We start from the raw sequence: 19,962 nt of genomic DNA on the forward strand, positions 1-19,962 counted from the left end.
ATTTGGTGTTTAACACTCCATAAGTCACAATGATTGACTTTAGAGAAAACTACTATTAATATTGGAGAGCAACGGAGACAAGATATGATACTTAGTTAAAGATTGTTGTAATTGACTATGTTCGTATTATTCACATTTTCTTTCATTCAACATTGTTACATTGTCAATTTGCGCTCAAATTTTTTTATCATTCAAGTTACTAACAATCTCTCTCATCTCAACAAACTGAGGTAACTAGGCAAATTTAAAATTAAATTGACTAACTTAATCTTTTACATATTTAAAATGATCAAAATAATTAGATGTTCAACCAATTTTGTATGACCGCAAGGCTCAAACCAACCTAGATCCATTAACCCTAGATCTATCAAGCCCCAAGAGGGATCCAATTTCTCTAGGTGCAAACCTCTTTTTTTAGTGCAAAACTTGAGGAAAGTTTGCACCTCGAGAGATTTGATCCCTCATGGTGCTTGATAGATTCGAGATTAAGATGGATCTAAGCTACTATATTTAAGAGTAAGCCTTATAGAACAATGACTATAATTTTTTAGGACAAAATTGTGTTTCCTTTTCCTATTTTTGTTAATTAATTATTTAAATATAATAAATATTAATTCATAAATGTTAAGAGTATATTTTAACATTAATCAAAAAAATAATTTATTAATAATTTGTTTAATCACATATAATTAACATTATAAAATATTTAAATATTTTTATATTAAAATTTCCAAACAAACATTTCTTTGAAATAATATGGTTTCTTGGGAATGAGATATGTTTTAAAATTTTGAAGCTTTATTCCATCCCTAAATATTCCACCAAATTTTCTAATAAAATTACCATAAACAAAACCACACAGATTGCAAGTTCCACTGTAATTCACCAAATTTTCTAATAAATTTACCATCAGCAAAACCACACAGATTGCAACTTCAGTTCCACTGTAATTTCAGACAGGATTTTGAATACCAAGTTTTTTTTCCAGAAACATAAATGCCTATGCCAAAAGTTTTGGAAATATTCCAAAATCTGAACTTTTGGAAATATTCCAAAGTCTGATTATCATTATAGAAACTAAATATTTAAATTAAACTTTTCTCTTGCACCTTTAGATTATAAGATGTTCTCAAAATCTGCAACCTACACAAAAATACTCCTTTACCTTTTCTTTAGATTCTAAAATATTCTCAAAATCTGTAATCTACACACAAAAATACCCATTGCAATATGACTCGCATCCTGAGTACATTTATTCAGAATATGATTGACTATATACAACCTAGTCTTAGCTCTCTTTCATGTTTTCACAAGAATGAGTTTTGAATTTTGTCATTGCTTCACAGACATGCCTTCTGGATTGTGTTTGTCTGATCCGTATCCACATCCCATTTCCATTGACTCATTCTCCTCAAGCCGGTCATCTGAAGGAGTACTTTTGCTTCCCCGGTCTCTGTAGATGGCATACAGTATCAGCTGCAGTGCTCCCAGAAAACATCCGAATCCATTGGGAACCTGTTATTAACAATGACAAAAATAAAAATAAAAAACCATTTATTGATAAGTGGTTAGATTCTTTGAATCATGGCTATGGTGAATATCCTTATTGAATACTCACAGCAATGAATGGATCACGGCCAAGAAGGCCATAGATGAACCACGATGTCCCGCAGAGGAAAACGAAAAGAGAAAGGAAGAATGGCATGTACTCCACGCTTTTTGTCTTTATCACCAGTCTCTGCAATGTTAATTTTGTTTAGTGGACCAATACCCAGAATTGGTACCAACTTACAGGTATACCTGAACGACTTTCGTACAAGAGAACCCGTGCCATATCATGCCAAATAAGGCAGAGGAACTTAAATAAAACACAGAAGACCATACAGAGTTTGTACACTGAAATAATAATAATAATAATGGCAGCTTTGTTAGAGAACCCGTGATATGTGACATAGCATACCAAATCTGATAGAACATCTTAAATATTAAAAAAATAAAGCATGGAATGAAACCAGTAATATCCCTGCCGTGATATCTGTTGAACGTGAAGTACGTCCCCTCTATGTTACTGGTAGCTCACGGGCATATGAAGAAAACCCGTGATCATATGGTACGCAAGTTTCAGACTGCAATATTCGTGCAATATTCGTGATATGTGAAGCTACTTTTGGCTATTACTGTGCAGAATGGGTTTAAATTATGGACATGAACAGAAAATCATTTCTTTGCATGGTAATTTACTTTTGGGTATTAGAGCTTACCATTTTGGGTATTAGAGCTTACCATTACAGACAAGGGAGAGGCATACATGCCAATAGAAAATATGGTAGCAGCTAACCCACAGAAGAGCTTTCTGATACTTCCATGCAGTGCAAATAAAGATACCAGAGCGATTATCGCGAAAGTCACGACAACCAACATGAAGAGGCTAAAGATCTTAATCTGCGCCACAAATCCACTAGATTGTAAATTTCTAAATATTTAGCAAATTTGAGGAACAAGAACTAAGTACTCTGTATTTCAAATCTCTAAAATATTCTGCAAATTTGAAAAACAAGAACTAAGTACTCTGTATTTCAAATTTCTAAAATATTCTAAAATCTGTATCAAGATATATTCAGTAACACTTTTTGTTTAGAAGCTTTTTTTCTTTTAACCTTGGAAAATTAGATATCATTTTTTTGGGATTTAACTGCGTTAAGTAAGTCATTTATCTGTAACCATTTCTATGAGAAATAATGAAAGTGATTTAATTGTGTTAAGTCATTTATCTATAACCATTTCTATGAGAAATAATGGTAACTGACTAATTTCTCATGATTTCGAATAATCCACTTAGCATCTATAACCATTTCTATGAGAAATAATGGTAACTGACTAATTTCTCATGATTTCGAATAATCCACTTAGCATCTATAACCATTTCTATGAGAAATAATGGTAACTGACTAATTTCTCATGATTTTGAATAATCCACTTAGCATTCATTGCATCCGATAATGCTCACAAAAATGATTCTTTATTTTATCAAACATCTTTATTTTGATTACAGATTCTAAAAATATCCAGCTAAATTTACAAACATTATGAAAAATTACAATCAAGATAACTTCAGCTAATATTACCTACATGTTTATACCTTAATTTTCTTGGGAGCATAAAAAAGGAATAACAGAACGTAAATCAGCTCGATGGCAGCCCCAGTGCCATTTATGGTGCTCACAAGAAGGTTGTTAGCCGAGACAAAGGGCAGTCCATACCACGCAGAGAGCAAACAGTTCATGAGCGTAGATACGTATGGGACACCAGAGAACTCTTCGGTGGAATTTTTTTTGATAATTCTGGAGAATGTGATTCTGGAGAAATGATTACAGGGAAACAATAGGTCAATATATAAAAATCAAACAAAGTTATGACTTGAACTACATGGCCTAATTATTACAGTTAACCAGGGAGAATAGATTTGATACCCACATCGGTGACAAGAAGAGGAAAAACGCCGTCACATTACCTGTTATTCCAAAAAGAAAAAGACAATATAAAAGCCTAGTCTGTATCTCTATATCAAAAGCCATGCAGAATTAACCTACAATACTGTTAGCTGTAAAAAAGGAAAAGGGGTAACAGACAATAAAAATGTACTTCTGCCCCCACCAAATGGCTCTAATCTAGTCATTGGAATTAAATGTTTTTTATCTTATTTTATTCTATTGGTCTTATACATTCAATACACCTGCACAAATTGGAGATTTTGAGCAGCTTGATTCTCTCTGTACAAGAAGAAAGGGTTATTCAAATAATTAGGAATTCAAACTACCCACGTCCTCTCCATTAAAACTTCATATCCACAATCTTTTTACATTTCAAGTATATTCAAAAGGATTGATATCTGTGAGAATTTTGAAGTAAAATTTTGATTTGTGTTATTTAAAGTGGTTTTTTTATTGTATATATGGATTTAACGCTTTCAAAACCCCTAAGGCACTTAGATTATGCAGGGGTTACCTATCAAACTTGTGATTTCAATAAATTCCTACCAGATTTTAGAAAAATTAAATGGGAAAAACTTCCAAAAAATCCCACTAAAAATAACTAGGATTCAAAATTAAAAAAACCTCATTTCCAAATAATCTATTCGTAGCTTTGCTCTCAAGAGTACACAAAACCCCTGGATTATTTGATATAAACTATTATATGATGCAAACCGAAAACATATCATGTAAATCAACAACTCACCGAAGATGCCGAAAGTGAAATGCAGAATATTGGCCATCTTAGCCTCTGAACTATGCTCCGATTGTTATGACAGTACTGCAACAAACAAACGTATCAATCACTTGGCTGACGAGATTAGAGAACCGGAAATATTTTCTATGGTTCATCCACTAAATGCGTGGTGTGTTGAGAAATATAAGGAGCACGATTCTTGTGTGAGAAGTGGTGATTGGTAAATTTTGCGACCTAAATTCCCCGTGAAGTTTTGACCTTATTCATTTGGTAAACCACCTTTTAACCTACTTAATCCTCGATCCTCGATCTGCATCTGAAGTGACTGATGAGGTTGGAGGTCCCGCGTTCGATTCCATTTACTTGCATTCCGTTTCCCGAAATGTGATCGTTTGTCGAGCAAAATTTAATGCGTATTGAATCTAGCATTAATGTAATCCCCATCGTCCAACGGGGGCCTCGTATACGCTGACGATTTGTTTGTTTTCATTACAAATCTCCCCTTTGTTTGTTTTCCTATGTAAATTTGTTCCGACAAGTGTTGAAAACTGAGTGGAAAAGTTACAAACAACAAGACACATATTGTTGATTCCTCTAAGTTACAATTAGCAATTGCCTTAAAAGGTGTAAAGAGATTCCCATAAGTTTCTTGAATTTTGGGATTATAGTGTATCATGTTAATGACAAAGTTGATGTTGATTGATTGCAAATCAAACTATAATTTACATATAAATATAAACAACTTAAGAGATTAAATACAAGTTTAACAACATAAAATGAGATATACATCATTTGTATCAATAAGTTGTTGATGTAATTACAAACATTCAAAACTTGAGTCATTAACTTGATGATAATAACTTGTGTGTAAAGAGATTTAGTTGAAAGTAACAACATTAACAAGTATTTATACATAGAAGTCAATTAATGGTTGTTGTCAATAGTAAGTATGTGTGTTGTCAATGGAAGATGAGACATATACAGGGTTGATCATCATTAACACAAAAGTAGAAACAATTGTATACATGTTATGCAATGGCTTTGTTTAAAATTATACATAATGGCTTAGTAGTTCAATGGAATAGGACTTATATACATAGAGATGTATTAGATGGTGAATAACTAAACATATGTACAATAAAAGTATGTGTTGTCATATAAATCTAATTGAAAATGAGTAACTAATCATATATACATGATGAGGCATGGCATCTGTGAAAGTCGTTTTTTCCATTCAACTCGTATTTTCCGTTGTGCGTCTCTTTCATGGATGTGGATTTTTTTTTTTTTTAGCAAGATAATAGTTGGACACAAACAATAAAGAGACAGTGATTGTGGGGGCAAGAACCTCATTTGTATATCTTGCAAGGTAAGTTCTTGTTGTTGAATTTCTCGGCAATATTCATAGAGCATGTTTAAGTAGTTTGTATCCATATCTGTTGGTCATAAAAAAAGAGAAATATTAATTGTTAGTAAAAGTGTATTGTGAAAGCATTATATATATAAATAAAAATTAAAGTCAAAGTAAACATGAACATTTTTTTCTAAATAAGAGTAAAACAACATGAGGTTAAATGTAATAGCAAGCAATCGTATGTGAAATTTGGATAAGTAGCGAGTGATGTTACCATTGGTAGATTTGGAAGAAACAGTGTATGGTTGGCTAGAGTGTATTCTGTTGCACAAATTTTGATGCAAGCAATGATTCTTCTTGATGTTTACGTTTTAGATATGGATTCTCCTTCATGCGTGAAATGCGTGAGAATGGAAATGTTGGATTGATTCGAAGGCCTTGTTATCCTCCACAATGTCCCAGGCTGAGAGGAGATCGATGGAGGTAACCACAAACCAAGCTTTCAGTTTGGTAGCTAGCCCTACGAAACCAGAGAGGGCTCTCTCTATGAAATCACAACCAAGAGATGAGTGGAATGTAAAGGATTTTACGCTAGATAGCTAGGCTCAGGTAGGTTTTGGAAAATTTAGGATTTTGTTGCTTGATTAGAGAGAAAAACTAGGTAGCTAGGTCAACAGGATCGAAGGGTTACAACAACAAAGATATAGAGGAACAAGCTAGCAATACTTTTTATGGTGGATCTAGGGTTTGTTGGTGCAATATAGTGTTTAGAAGAAGTAAAAAGGTCTTAACGAGCATGAAACATGAATTCATTAAGCAAGAAAGAAAGTAAAACATAATGATATTTCCATCAAAACAAAGCTTTATGCAAAGAATTATGTTTATAAATTGTAACGAAAACCATTGAATAATTGATGAATGGAAAGAGAAGATGAATATCTTTCATATAAAGTTATAAGAGAGAAAAAACAACATCACAAACTTACTGCACATGAATTCCTAGATAATAGCTACAAGTTGTATCCTTTGATTTCGAGAAAATGTCCAAGTACAAGCTACAAGTGTTCTCTCCTCTGATGTCCAACCTATTCTATCATTGAGAAAATGATACATAAAGACCAAAACAATATCTCCCCACTATGAGGGGTCGAATCTATGATTCTAGGAACTGCTCCATGAGGTGTTCTAACCAAACCCTAATGTCTAGGGAGGTTTAAAACAACTTCTCCATTTAACTTTGACTCTAACCACTCTCATAAATGAGGCCAAATTTACATCAAAACAACTCAACAATACTAATTACCCACTATTACATCATTTACATAGGTAAAAAGTCAAACTAGGTCAAACTGATGAAGAAAATCACCCTCCTGGAAAAAACGTAGCGAATCTGGAAAAAGCGCAGCGTGGTTGAGGAAAAGTGCAGCATGAGATTGCAGGCCACTTTTGGAGGCCTTCGTGAACTCCAAATTGGGCTCATGATAACTCATTGGAAATCTCTTTCTGTCTGCTACACAATGGACTCCTCACGCACTGAAATTGATCAAGTATATCCACTCAAAAATCAATTCTCCCAATACTGGTCAAAAAGCGTACGTGGCCTCCAAAAATAGGGCAAAAAGGTTTTTTTAGGTGGTCTTTGGTCATTTTCACCGTGCAAAAGCTGACGATTTGGGTTGCCAAGTGTCCAAAGATGATGTATAAGTTAAGATCTATCCAACCATGTAGAGTTTATGTCATTTATAACCCTCCAGAAAAAGCACAACATGGCCCACGCTACGCTTTTGGCAGGTTGACTGTGCCAAAAGTTACAAAAAATCTCAAAAAACAAAATTTCCTCCAAAATTCTTTAAAATTGGTATGTAAGGTCACCAATTCATGTGCTCCACTATAAGGGAGGCATAAACAATCAAATCTTACTTTTCCTTCCCTTTTTGCTTGATTAAGTTTTTATTGAGCCTTCTCTTTAACTGTTTGACCTTTGCTTTCAAAATCAAGTTCCTTGTGTAATAGTGGGAATCCATGTGTTTTTGAAGCCTCCTGTCCCTGTTATCCCTCTTGAGAAGCTTCTATCAATGATCATTGACTTTTCCAAGCCAATATTCCTTGTTTTCATTTATTTCCCTATCAATAAGCTCATTCACCATGATCTGCTTCCTTTGTTGCTGAAGTGCCTTTTTAAGGCCTTTTGTCTTTGGTTTTTGTCTTGCCAATTTCTCTTGAGTTTCAACTGGGTCCTATGCCTCTATCACTGGTTTACCTTTATTCTCCTTTTGCACTTTCATAATGTGCTTCCCTTGAAGCATTCTATCAACTTTCAGCTGCATGTTTTCCTGCTTTAGGCATGCTATGAAAGCATTTGCCTCTGTCAATTTGTCCTGCAACCTTTTGAGTTCATTCTCCTTGTCCACCATAGGCTGCTCAACTGTCCTAGGCTCCTCATTAGCCTTCAAAGTAGTCTCATCAACATCAAGATGAAAAGATTCATCATCTTGGAAAAGTGTCTCATGATGTAAAGGTGATCCCTGTTGTGTTGATGTAGAAGGCTTGGCCCCTTCCACAATCTGTGGAGAAAACACAAGCTTGTTCCCTCTTTGATAAGTTTTGGCCACTTTATCCCCACCTTTCTTCTTCTTCATTGTAGACCTACTAGATGAGCCAATTTTTGTTTGAGTAGGGGGTGCTGATGATGAAATAGGTCTAGTAGGCTGGTTGAAAGAAGGAAAAAAGACCTCTGCTTCAATGAATGTCTCCCAGACAATGTTTAGTTGCTTAAGATGATGAAGGACAATAATCTTGATGAGGGAGTGATGAAAGAGGTTGTTTTTTTGTAGCTCAATGTTTCTATGTTGCACTTTGTATGCCATCTTGTCTAGACTTCTATACAAGTAGTAGGGTATGTTGAGTAGTTTCACCCTAGTAAAATGAATAAGCAATCTGATGTGATAGTTGTAGAGCCTAGAGAATCTCCCCTCACAAGTGAAATATTTCATTATGATCTTAATCAAAGCTACAAACCTGTCAAGGACCTGGCCAAAAGGAAAGCTTTTCTTGGTGTTGTCTTTGTATGGAGCTTTGAGGTAGGATTGATATAGTTGAGAATCCAATTCTTGAATCCTAAACCACTTTTTCAGCAATGTTTGGTATTCATGTAGTTGCTGCTATAATGTCAACTAAGATGACAAAAGTTACCCTTGCAATTGTGACTTTATCCTTTTTGAGGTTTTTGACAAACAATCTGGTCAATTCAGCATGATATTGGACTTTTTGCACCAACTCACAAAACTCAAGACAACCTACATGTTGAAAACACTGCTTTGCAAGTGGTGAAGACATCAACTCCTAAGTATTTATAGGTTAATACCTTGACACCTTTCCACCCTTGTTATAATTTTTCTTCTCCTCCTCCATAGCAAACTGTGAGTACAAATCTTAAGGGGCAAAACAGGGGAAGGGCAAGAGAAAATAGGATGATGGGGTTAGGGAGAGGAATTAAGTGTGGAAACATTTAGGGAGATAGGGAAAGGTGTGAGGGAGTGTTAGTAATTGATAGGGAGTGAAATGAGTGGGGGAGATGGGCTGTAGAATTTATACACGGGTCCAAGGTATTAGGCTACTAGAAATGTAGCATAGGGGTAGGGTTTGGTTTTAGGGATTTAGGGAGTATGAGTGTGGGGTATTAGGGCCTTTAGGTAATAGATATGAGTGTGTAAGAGGGTAGGGAGATGAAAATGAGAGGAAAGGAGGGTTTTGGGGGTTTAAAAATCGGGAATGAAGAGTGCTACAAAAGAGCATAGTGTAGGGGAAAAAGAGGAGGTTTACACCATAAAAAAATATGAAATAAACTGATTGGAAAGAATGTGAGCCTTCAACTTACTTTTTTAACCCTTTTGGAGACTTTATTTTCCCTTGGAAACCCTTGGAAATTCACTTGATGACCCCTAATGAAAAGTGCAGTGTTCACGGGAAAAGCACAACGTTCCTTGCAAAAAACGCAATGTGTAGGGAAAAGCGCAGCGTGCCCAGTGAAAAGCACAATGAAATGGCTTAAAAATGTTGCGAAAGAGTTGGAAATCAATTTTTGGAATGTCTTTGGCCCTATAAAAGGTGAGGAAGTGATTGATGATGAGAGAGAGAGCTTCTTTGGCAATGAAATAAATGAGAGAAATGGAACAATGATGGTCTTCTATAGCTTGTAAAGTTGATTACTTTCATAGTAATGTGGTGGCCCACACTATGCCTTTCTCACTTTTGCATTGGAAACCATGTAGTTTAGGAACCTTTGAATACAACTTGATATTATTTGAAGCTTATTACAAAATATTCATTTGAAATAAAACCTTTTTGAACCAATTTGTATCATTACTTGTTATAGACATTTTTGTGCCTTACAGCATTGAGCATGAAATGTCCATAATCTTAGGGATCCAAAGTCCCTAAACATGTTGTTCCTACCCCTAGAGGAACAAGGCTAACAAACCACAGCAATTCACAGAAGTTCTCCACCTGAAACTGCTCAAAAACAAGTCAATTCAGGATCATGTCAATTTCTCCACTGACCATCTGCGTTGAATGTCAATGGCTACACTGGCTACCTGCGCTGAATGTCAACTCTAACACTGGCTACCTGCGCTAAGTGAGATTGGACATGTGGCAGGCTCATTCCTCAAGGTGTCAAAACCCAGGAAGCTTCCAAAATGACACATGCCCCAGGGAATTCGACTGGTGATGAGTAAGAGGTTCCAAATCTCCAAGTGGAAGCAAGAACCTCCAAGTGGAATCAAGAACTGACAGAGGGAGAGGACACTAGTCGGATCTCAAGCTGACTCATCCTCTCTCCAAACATCTATATATGGATCTCTCCTCCATGAGATCCAGAGAGGCTGGAATTTTGTTATTGCAAAGAATTGTTGTTGGTTTGAGACTGGAATCATTGGGTGCTTAATGCTTTGAAGGGAGGTGAAGATAGGAATTCCATTCTGCTGGGAAGGAGATGCTGGATTGGAGCCCTCTGGGTTGTATCTCTTCCTGAACCTTGTTATTTATCAATAAAGCTGTCTTGGTTTTCTCCTATATACTGATGTATCTTTGTGTTCTTCTCTTGTCACAAGTAGCTGTTCTCTTGTCGCAAGTAGCTGTTCTCTTGTGATCTCGCAGGAATCAAGTAGCTGTTCTCTTGGGCGAGCGAGGAGGCAAGTAGCTGTGAACACCCAAAGAGAAGAGGATCTGGATCGAGGGACAAACGGAAGACACCGGTAAGTCCATTGATCTCTCCTCTTTCACATTTCATAAAGGAAGAAACCAGAATAGCTGTCTCTATTTGTTGCTAAGGCACTGTCACACCTTAGGTGGATAGGATCGTCCTGCATAGGCATTTTTCCCCACAACAAATTGGCGACTCCGCTGGGGAGATTTGTTTTAGTCATTTTATTTGTGTTTCTATCATTTTTTACCTCATAGACTCAACAGCAACAATCGAACTGCTTCTGCTATTCTCAGTTGCAAAGTAGACAGTTGCTGCCTTGATCCTTAACTGGATTTTCTCTATGATCTGAACAATGGACTCACAAATGATTTGATGATCCTTTGTGATAGATATTAGTACCCTCTCAAAGCATCCCTTTGATTATACCTTGCTTGTGTTTCTGATTTGGCCTGAAACCGTTGATTATTGAGCAATCTGTGACCCAGAACCCAGTGAGAAACGAGAGTTTCTCCTTCAGCGCAACTGCTGTGAAGGCATTCTGCATTTCAACGCAGGTCCCGTGAAGGCTACCTACGCTGAATGTCAAAACCACAGTGTTGAGATTGCGCTGATCCAGTTTGGCCTTGTGCATCTGGGGTTCTCTGCTCTGTTTTGCCTTGTTTTGATCTCTGTTTTTGCAGCCTGTAACCAGCATAGGTACCAGTCTGATAACTCCTTTTCTCTGCTTAAATTCCGCCTCCTTTTGTACAAAAATACTGTGAGTGTTTTTATGTGTTTGTGGCATCATTTACAGTTTTCCTTTGCATGAGTGAAATAATCATCCTGTAGCCCTTGATTCAGATCTGATTGACTATGATCTTAGGAGAGAGTTCATTGGCTGTTTACAGTTGATTATACATTTTCTTTTGCTTATTGGTTTGAGTTTGTCTCTTTTAAGTGTCGAAGCAAGTGTTCATTTCGAAAGTCGCAAAGTGTTGTAATCTCTTCTACCCTTGTTGATTTCGAAAAAGTAAACTTGTTTGTATCTGTCATTTAAAAGCAAATTCAAAGTTGTACAAAAATCTTTCTTTGTAGGCATCAATACTAAGAAAGCGGAAAACAAACACCTGCATTGTGCATTTTCATTTTGATAAGTTTGCATGCTTGATTTAGGAACAGTGCATTAGAGTGTGCTGATTGCTCTTTGAGAAAAGATGGTGTCTTTCTTTTCCCTTAATAGCTAGGATTTTCAAAGTTGAAAAGATATAAAGCTTGCTTATCATCTTAGACTGCATTTAGGAATTGTACCATACATCTCGTGGTGAACCTTGAAAGGCAAACTTCTAAAAAGATCAACTTAAAATAAATTGAATGAACCTAACAACGCTTTGCAACATAACGCACAACATAGAGGTCTAGGCTAGAGACGTGTTCCGGCGTCGTTAAGCCTAGTGACTGTCGATCTCGTGGAAGGGGGTGATTCCTCCTGAGGGACGATAGCGCTAGTACGGATTGTGCTCCCACGTACCGTCGTGTATATATTGGGAGACCCCTATAGGCATATATCCTTTATCCTTAGGAAGCCGTGTCGGCCGCCCTACTAATCGCAATGCACTGAACACAGCATTCAGGAAGATCTACCGCCCGTACCCTAAAAAGTATTCTGCGGTTTTGCGAAAGGTTTGGCACACCCTCTGCCTAGAACTCCAGAGCAGTTTCTTTTGGCCTTTTTCAGACTCTATAACAGAAAAAGTCCATCCGAGCATTTGTCACTTCGGGCTCGTTAAAACATCGAAGGAGACTAGAGTCATCTTTAGCTTTTTCTCGACTCTTTAAAAGTGAAAAAGCAAGTTGTGTCTAAAGCGTCGTTAACAATTTATTTTAAACGGAACAATCACCCTTTATTCCTGCGTTGATCTTTAGGTTGAAAAGATGGAGCCCACCAACCAAGGAATTCCCCTAAATGGAAATCCTAGTCCTTTCTCCTCTTGGGGAGAAGTTGGTGCGCCCCACATGGCCACATTGTCGCTTCCAGGACTGATAATTGGCCTACCAGTCTGGCTCTTTTCAACCAATGTCGTTCAGAACACCACCATTCCTGAACAGTCGAGTCAACAATTAGACCAGACCAGAGTTTCCCACCAGCCTTCTACTTCATCTTCCTCTCCTCCTTCCTCTTCGCTTGACGGAACTGGTAAAGCAAAAAACCGAGTTCCTGAAGAGAAGAAGGAGAAGAAGAAGAAAGAAAAGAAGAAGAAGGAGCCAAAGGTGACTGGGGGCAAACAAGTGTCGTCTGACAAAAATCCACACACAGCACTGGCAAGGCCTAAATCGCCATGCGTCATATGCAAGGGAGACCACTTCCACAGAGATTGTCCCTGTATCCCTCGGATACTAAGGGACTGGTCTCCCCGTTTTCACAATTCGGTAGCGTCGACCTCTGATAGCCATGTTGACTGCTCACCGTCGACTAGTGGAAGTGAAGCCACAGGACAAAGAGGGAATGCTAGATTTCCCTGCAAACTGTGTGAAGGCGATCATGCCATCCACCGTTGTCCCTTCTTAGACGACGCAAAAAGAGTTCTGGAAGATCGCCCGATTTTACGAGCGTAACTTCCTCCTGGATATCAAAAACTCCTGCTAAGTCCTTCGCTAGTTGAGAACCCGGCTGGCCCGCTCAAGTGGTCAGCCGAAGCGCCTGTCATTGAAGATGAACCGTCTGAATCCATACCTGACGAAAGTATAAAGGTTGAAACGGCAGTTGACCCAGTTTTGCCTTCAGAGGCTCTATCTTCGAATGATATCATCACAGAGGAGAATAAAGACGACACCGTCCAAATTCTCTTCATCAGCACTGACTCTGATGATCAAGGGGGCAATGCCACCATTCCTTTATCGCAGGAAGGAAGTTCATCAGAGTGATATCCGGCCGTCTATTCGGTCCCACCACCAAGCAACCTGGTTGTGTCCTTTGACTAGAACCAACTAGGCAGACCCTGCTTGCCAGCTAGCATACCATTCAGAATTATCGTCCAAATATACAGGATGGTAATGGCCGGCACAGTTATTGATGAAGGGGCATCTGTGAGTATCCTTTCCTCTATTGCTTGGAAAGCGCTTGGTTCGCCAACGCTTTTGCCTGAAATGAGAAATCTATCAGGCTTTGATAAAGGAACCAGTCGACCTTTAGGGATCCTCCCCAATGTGCCCATAACATCGAAAGGGAAGACCGTTCAAATGAACGTGATGGTCGTTCAAGGACCCTTGGATTATAACCTACTCCTTGGACGAGACTATATATATTGCATGGGAGCCATCGTCTCATCACTCTTTAGAGTAATGTGTTTTCCGCATGAAGGAAGAATGGTCAAGCTCGTGGACCAACTTTCATTCCCCGGATCACGCATTGCAAATAGTCATGAACCATCCCTAAATGGTCTATTCACGCAAGAAGTGTCTCAACCCACGGTCCATCCTCCTGATGAGCGCGAGTAATCCGGGAGGATATGACTGGAACCCAGGGGGCATGCGTCCTGGTCTGCTTCGGCAGGGGAACTCTGGGTATAGAGTAGGTTTCCGCGGGAGAATATGACTAGTCCGTACCCCGTCCGTCTAGGAAGAGGGTTGTTCTAGAATAAGATTCTTTTGTCAAAGTTATGTGAGTTGGCGGGCATCGTCACTCACCTTTGTCTATTTCGGTAGACATTGCCGAAGAAGTGTTTTGTTTGAAAGAGTAACGAGACAATCTTTGGGTAACCTGAAAGAGGTAAGCCTCTCTCGTTAAAACAAATGTTTTGACGGAAAAGAAGTAGAGGTAACCTTGAAACCGTACTTTATACCTGGGGGCATGCAAACCTTTTGGAGTGCAAGCAAAGAGCGGTTATTTATCTGTTTTTTGGATTAGTCGTTTCCGAGCTTGCATAAAGAAAGGATGCAGAGCATAGCTTAGTGAGATGAAGCTCCTTAAAAAATAGAATCTTGATGAGACACTCTTATCATATGACTGGTATAATCGAGCAGTTTTAGCGCATAGTTCATGCTTGTTAAAAAATAAACATAAGATCGAGCAGTTTTAGCACAAAGTTCATGCTCGTTAAAAAATAAACGCAAGATCCGAGCAGTTTTAGCGCATAGTTCATGCTCGTTAAAAAATAAACATAAGTTTGAGCAGTGTTTTTCCGCGTTCAAGCTCGTTAAAAAATGAACCTATCCCGGTAAATAACCACTGTGAATGTAATATCATCAGCCATCAAAGCCTTGGTCGTGTTTGCACCATCACCTCCACTTTTCATTTGGCCGATCGTTCACCTCCATATGATTGTTTACCCATTTTGAGGAACAACTGCGAAGAGTGATTTCACCTAGCCATCCTTGTGACACTGCCATGATTGGAAAATTCCAACCTGTACCTGGAATCAGCTGCTAACCCTGTTTATCACTCGTTCCTCAAAAGACGAGTCTTCTTTAAGCTCTTTTCAACTGACTCGTAAAATATGAAAAGATTTCCGAGTTTTGGCCTTCATGCTCGTTAAAGCAACCGGAAGTGCTATCCCTCCTCTATATTTTAATCTTTTTGGACCTGAGGGATTATTGCACAAAAAGATCGAGCTCTTTTTTTGTTCGGCTCGTTAAAACTATCGAAAACTCATCCCTTTTGTATTGTTTTATACTTTTTCGGACTTAAGGGATTAGATGACGAAAAACGAATTTTGGAGTTAACTTTATGTACCTTTTCAGACTCTCTAAAAATGAAAAGGACCGAGTTATCCTTGTCGTTAGACTCGTTAAAATCACTAAATAGCGACAAACTTGTCTTTAGACAAGATTGAGTTTCACTATCGCTAGGCTCGTTAAAACATAGCGATGGGCTTGCCCGGAGGGCAGGTTATAGAACAAGCATATGTTATCCTCCTCAAGCTTGACAAAAATAAAGAGGTACTGGTCAGCAATGACTGGGGAAAAATTGGGAGAAACTAAAGAAAACTTTGATGGTAGCAAGTCGCTCTTGAACATGACACTTTTCATCCGTACCACAATCAGGTTGGGTTGTTTCATTCACCGGTCACATCACCATGGTCTCGCCATACCATCCATAATTGGGGTAATGCTACTGATCCATCGCATCAGTGTCGCCATATGTTCAAGAGAAGTCGTTCAGAAAGAGTCAACCGGGTCCCATCCACTGCCATACATTATCCTTCATCCATTCATGACCACCACCCTGAATCATATGTCACAGATCGTTTTCACCTCCATCAAAATCATTAGCTCCGTTCCGTGTCACTGATGAGGGATTCATTAAGGCCCTCCTTTGACGAATCGCTTCTTGTCGACATCAGCTCATTATCCAAGAAGTTGATCTAGGAACAACCCCTTCAGTACTTTGAAACTTGCATGCCTCAATGGCAAGTTTCTCACTTCCGGCGACAGGTATACATCAATGACCTTCGACCGAAAGATTTTTGCGTGGTGTTCGACGCCAAGTCCTTTATTCACACCACGTGAATTGTACTGCAGTACCTTGAGGGTCATTATCATTATCGGTGATTCCTCTCGCGCTTGTTAACGGTTTACATCATTGACCGGTAATCAAGCGATGTCTTTCCATGTTCGACTTCAGAACAATTCTCACATGGATCGACTTGTACTTAGAGTGAAGATCGAACGAGTTTGAAGACCCCGGATCTAGTTTCATCCATCTGGGCTGCGATATATATTCGGGAAAGATAAAGACATTTGACATGTACATCATTGCAGCAGACGATCATCCTACTCAAAGGATGATAATTTCATCAAAATTATCAGTCTACCATCAGACGATTGTCTGTTCTATGTACAGAAAAATGAATTTATAAAGCTGAGCATGGGAATGCCCGCCTCAGCTAGATCATGAAAGCAGTATGAAAAATAATGTATTGTATTGTATCTTATTACAGGTCTCCTCCCAGCAATTGGATGAACTTCGGACCCTCCTGGATAAAGCATTTCACCCGATAAATGACCTCATACTTTAGGGGGCAACTGTTATAGACATTTTTGTGCCTTACAGCATTGAGCATGAAATGTCCATAATCTTAGGGATCCAAAGTCCCTAAACATGTTGTTCCTACCCCTAGAGGAACAAGGCTAACAAACCACAGCAATTCACAGAAGTTCTCCACCTGAAACTGCTCAAAAACAAGTCAATTCAGGATCATGTCAACTGCTCCACTGACCATCTGCGCTGAATGTCAATGGCTACACTGGCTACCTGCGCTGAATGTCAACTCCAACACTGGCTACCTGCGCTGAGCGAGATTGGACATGTGGCAGGCTCATTCCTCAAGGTGTCAAAACCCAGGAAGCTTCCAAAATGACACATTCCCTAGGGAATTCGACTGGTGATGAGTAAGAGGTTCCAAATCTCCAAGTGGAAGCAAGAACCTCCAAGTGGAATCAAGAACTGACAGAGGGAGAGGACACTAGTCAGATCTCAAGCTGACTCATCCTCTCTCCAAACATCTATATATGGATCTCTCCTCCATGAGATCCAGAGAGGCTGGAATTTTGTTATTGCAAAGAATTGCTGTTGGTTTGAGACTGGAATCATTGGGTGCTTAATGCTTTGAAGGGAGGTGAAGATAGGAATTCCATTCTGCTGGGAAGGAGATGCTGGATTGGAGCCCTCTGGGTTGTATCTCTTCCTGAACCTTCTTATTTATCAATAAAGCTGTCTTGGTTTTCTCCTATATACTGATGTATCTTTGATGTATGATTGCATTAGTGTATTTGATTTATTTCTAATCCTGAATCATTTATGAATATGAATATCTGCCTTTGTGTTGTGTTCTTCTCTTGTCACAAGTAGCTGTTCTCTTGTCGCAAGTAGTTGTTCTCTTGTGATCTCGCAGGAATCAAGTAGCTGTTCTCTTGGGCGAGCGAGGAGGCAAGTAGCTGTGAACACCCAAAGAGAAGAGGATCTGGATCGAGGGACAAACGGAAGACACCGGTAAGTCCATTGATCTCTCCTCTTTCACATTTCATAAAGGAAGAAACCAGAATAGCTGTCTCTGTTTGTTGCTAAGGCACTGTCACACCTTAGGTGGATAGGATCGTCCTGCATAGGCATTTTTCCCCACAACATTACTCCTTTACATGCGAAATTTATGAATTGAATGAGAAATTCAGTGACTAAAACCCTAGTGACCTAATGGATGATAGTGAGCTGGATGAAGACCATGATAATGAAATGAATATGACCATAAATATTTTCAGAGATGGCACATTCAAATGTATGATGGCAGTGACCAAAACATGGAAATTTGTAAAGGAGTAATTGACAACATAGACACACTAGCCAGTGACCAAAGTTTTTGATTGGAAGACCTAGTGAAATGATAAAAACTTGACCTTAAACCGTAATGGATATTATGAAAGAGAACATTTGATCACTAGTGGCAGGAAAAAATGATTGACACTAACATTGGCTCCAATTGGGGATCGCAGCTCCATAGGAGGTGTCAAGAACACCGTAGACCTAGTAGCCTTATTCATTGGGCGTGGAGTCAAAATCCAAAGACTAACCTCAAACTGAAAATTGACTGACAAACTGACTGACTTGACTATAAAAAACATATTGACTGAAAATTGACTTTACAACTTAAAAAGAAAAGAAAAAAAAACAACAATTGATCATAAAATCCTTATGTCTTTCTCCTCGGGCTTCAAACTTCTGATGATAACTGCCAACCTGCTGAAGATGTATATACAATCATGTGTAATGATCCCTCCAGTGTAACCAATCCAACAAATGGCTACTTATTTGAATTATTCTTATACTTTCCTTGAGCAGGCAGGAAAAACAAAAGCTAGGCCACTCGAAGTGTCCACTAAACATGTGTACATGATCCATAAATATAATAAAACTCGTCTCTCTTGATGACTGCAACAACTTGACAAAAGGATCCTAAAACTAGTAAATGACTACCTTTTCTTGATGATCAACAACGAGACATGAATATTCTTCCTTTTTAAACATTGGTTTTTTTTATAAAATGAAGTTTGTCATTCTCAAGTGAAACATATGTAGACTGCAAATTTTTGGATGAACTTTGTAATGAGACTCCTGCTGAACAAAACAATGAAGCCAACTGCCTGATCAAATTCATGTCATGTTTGTTTTGAAGCTCATAGTTAACTAAAGAAGAAGGACTTTGACTACAGATATCATCCACAACATCAACTATTGGATCAAGGAGAACTTGAGAGGACTATCGCAACTTGTCATACATTGATTCCAATGAGGATACATGATTTTCTATAAACTCTTCATGTTCCACACTTTCGGCTGCATTTTCAAACTGAATGTTGCTTGGTAATGGTGATTGTGGACTAAAAAAGGTTCTATATTACAAACAACATTCTCAACAACTTCAGGATAAGGTTTCCGACTACTTTCAACTTTCTTATTTGCTTCCTTGGTAACCTTATAGTTTTCTCTTATTATTTCGAAAGAAGATAAACACAAAGTTAAGGAGTCTTGGTCAATAATTTCATGGTCTTCTCTGTGCTCAACATCAAAACTAAAATATTGTTGATTTCTAATCTTAGGAAAGTTTTCTCTCAGTAATTGAAAGGAAGTAAAACATAAAGACAAAGAGCTTTCACCTGATTTGAAATTTTTTGGATTCTCTTCATTTTTTTCATGATTGATATGCATAGGTTGAGTGCTACATCTGAGCTGTTGTAATGAAGCTTCTTCCTCCCAAAAACATGTCATTGATTTCCTTATAGAGTCATCCCCTATTTCAACAACATAATGATCATCACACTGATCATACTTGGGTAACTCATCATTATAAGGAATGACATCAAATATACACATTAGATCAGGAGATTGATCCTCCATGGGTTGATCTACAAATCCATCTTCATGACAGTCCATAAATGAATACATAAAACAATCACTTTTTGTTCTATGGTAACTGAAATTAGCAACAAAATGATTAAGGTCAACAACCTCTTCTTCTTCTGCAATAAGTGGGACATGGTGTTTTTGAATAACAAGTTTATCTCTCATGATGGTCTTTTGCATCATTTCTTCCATTATGCTTACCAAAATGTTGAGCTTCACTTCTGAAGATGTTAGATGTTCCTTCCCTATGTTCTCCCTCGCTTCTTCTTTCAACTTTGACATTTTGACGAGTAGATTAGCTTC

At 38.2% G+C, this 19,962-nt stretch overlaps 1 protein-coding gene across 1 annotated transcript; it reads right to left on the reverse strand.

Moving 5' to 3' along the window:
- Nucleotides 1-1,084: 1,084 nt before the first annotated feature.
- Nucleotides 1,085-4,527, reverse strand: LOC149221057 (bidirectional sugar transporter SWEET1-like). Its single transcript, XM_089382902.1, has 6 exons — nt 4,237-4,527; nt 3,475-3,511; nt 3,140-3,356; nt 2,284-2,442; nt 1,619-1,738; nt 1,085-1,515 (listed from the first exon to the last, which is right to left on the reverse strand). The coding sequence occupies exons 1-6, from the start codon at nt 4,271-4,273 to the stop codon at nt 1,333-1,335; spliced, it is 753 nt and encodes a 250-aa protein (XP_089239028.1). The 5' UTR covers nt 4,274-4,527; the 3' UTR covers nt 1,085-1,332.
- Between the last annotated feature and the right edge of the window lie 15,435 nt (nt 4,528-19,962).

Source organism: Pinus tabuliformis, chromosome Q, assembly GCF_031772625.1.
Source record: "Pinus tabuliformis cultivar Carrire ecotype Pingquan chromosome Q, CPIR1, whole genome shotgun sequence".
Lineage (NCBI taxonomy): Eukaryota > Viridiplantae > Streptophyta > Pinopsida > Pinales > Pinaceae > Pinus > Pinus tabuliformis.

Excerpts from the sequence above, each read along its gene's own strand:
- LOC149221057 (XM_089382902.1), bottom strand. The coding sequence starts at position 4,273 with ATGGCCAATATTCTGCATTTCACTTTCGGCATCTTCG. Across the intron at positions 3,512-4,236 it reads TTTCACTTTCGGCATCTTCG|GTAATGTGACGGCGTTTTTC; the intron begins GTGAGTTGTTGA and ends TTGGAATAACAG. Across the intron at positions 1,516-1,618 it reads GCCGTGATCCATTCATTGCT|GTTCCCAATGGATTCGGATG; the intron begins GTGAGTATTCAA and ends TGTTAATAACAG.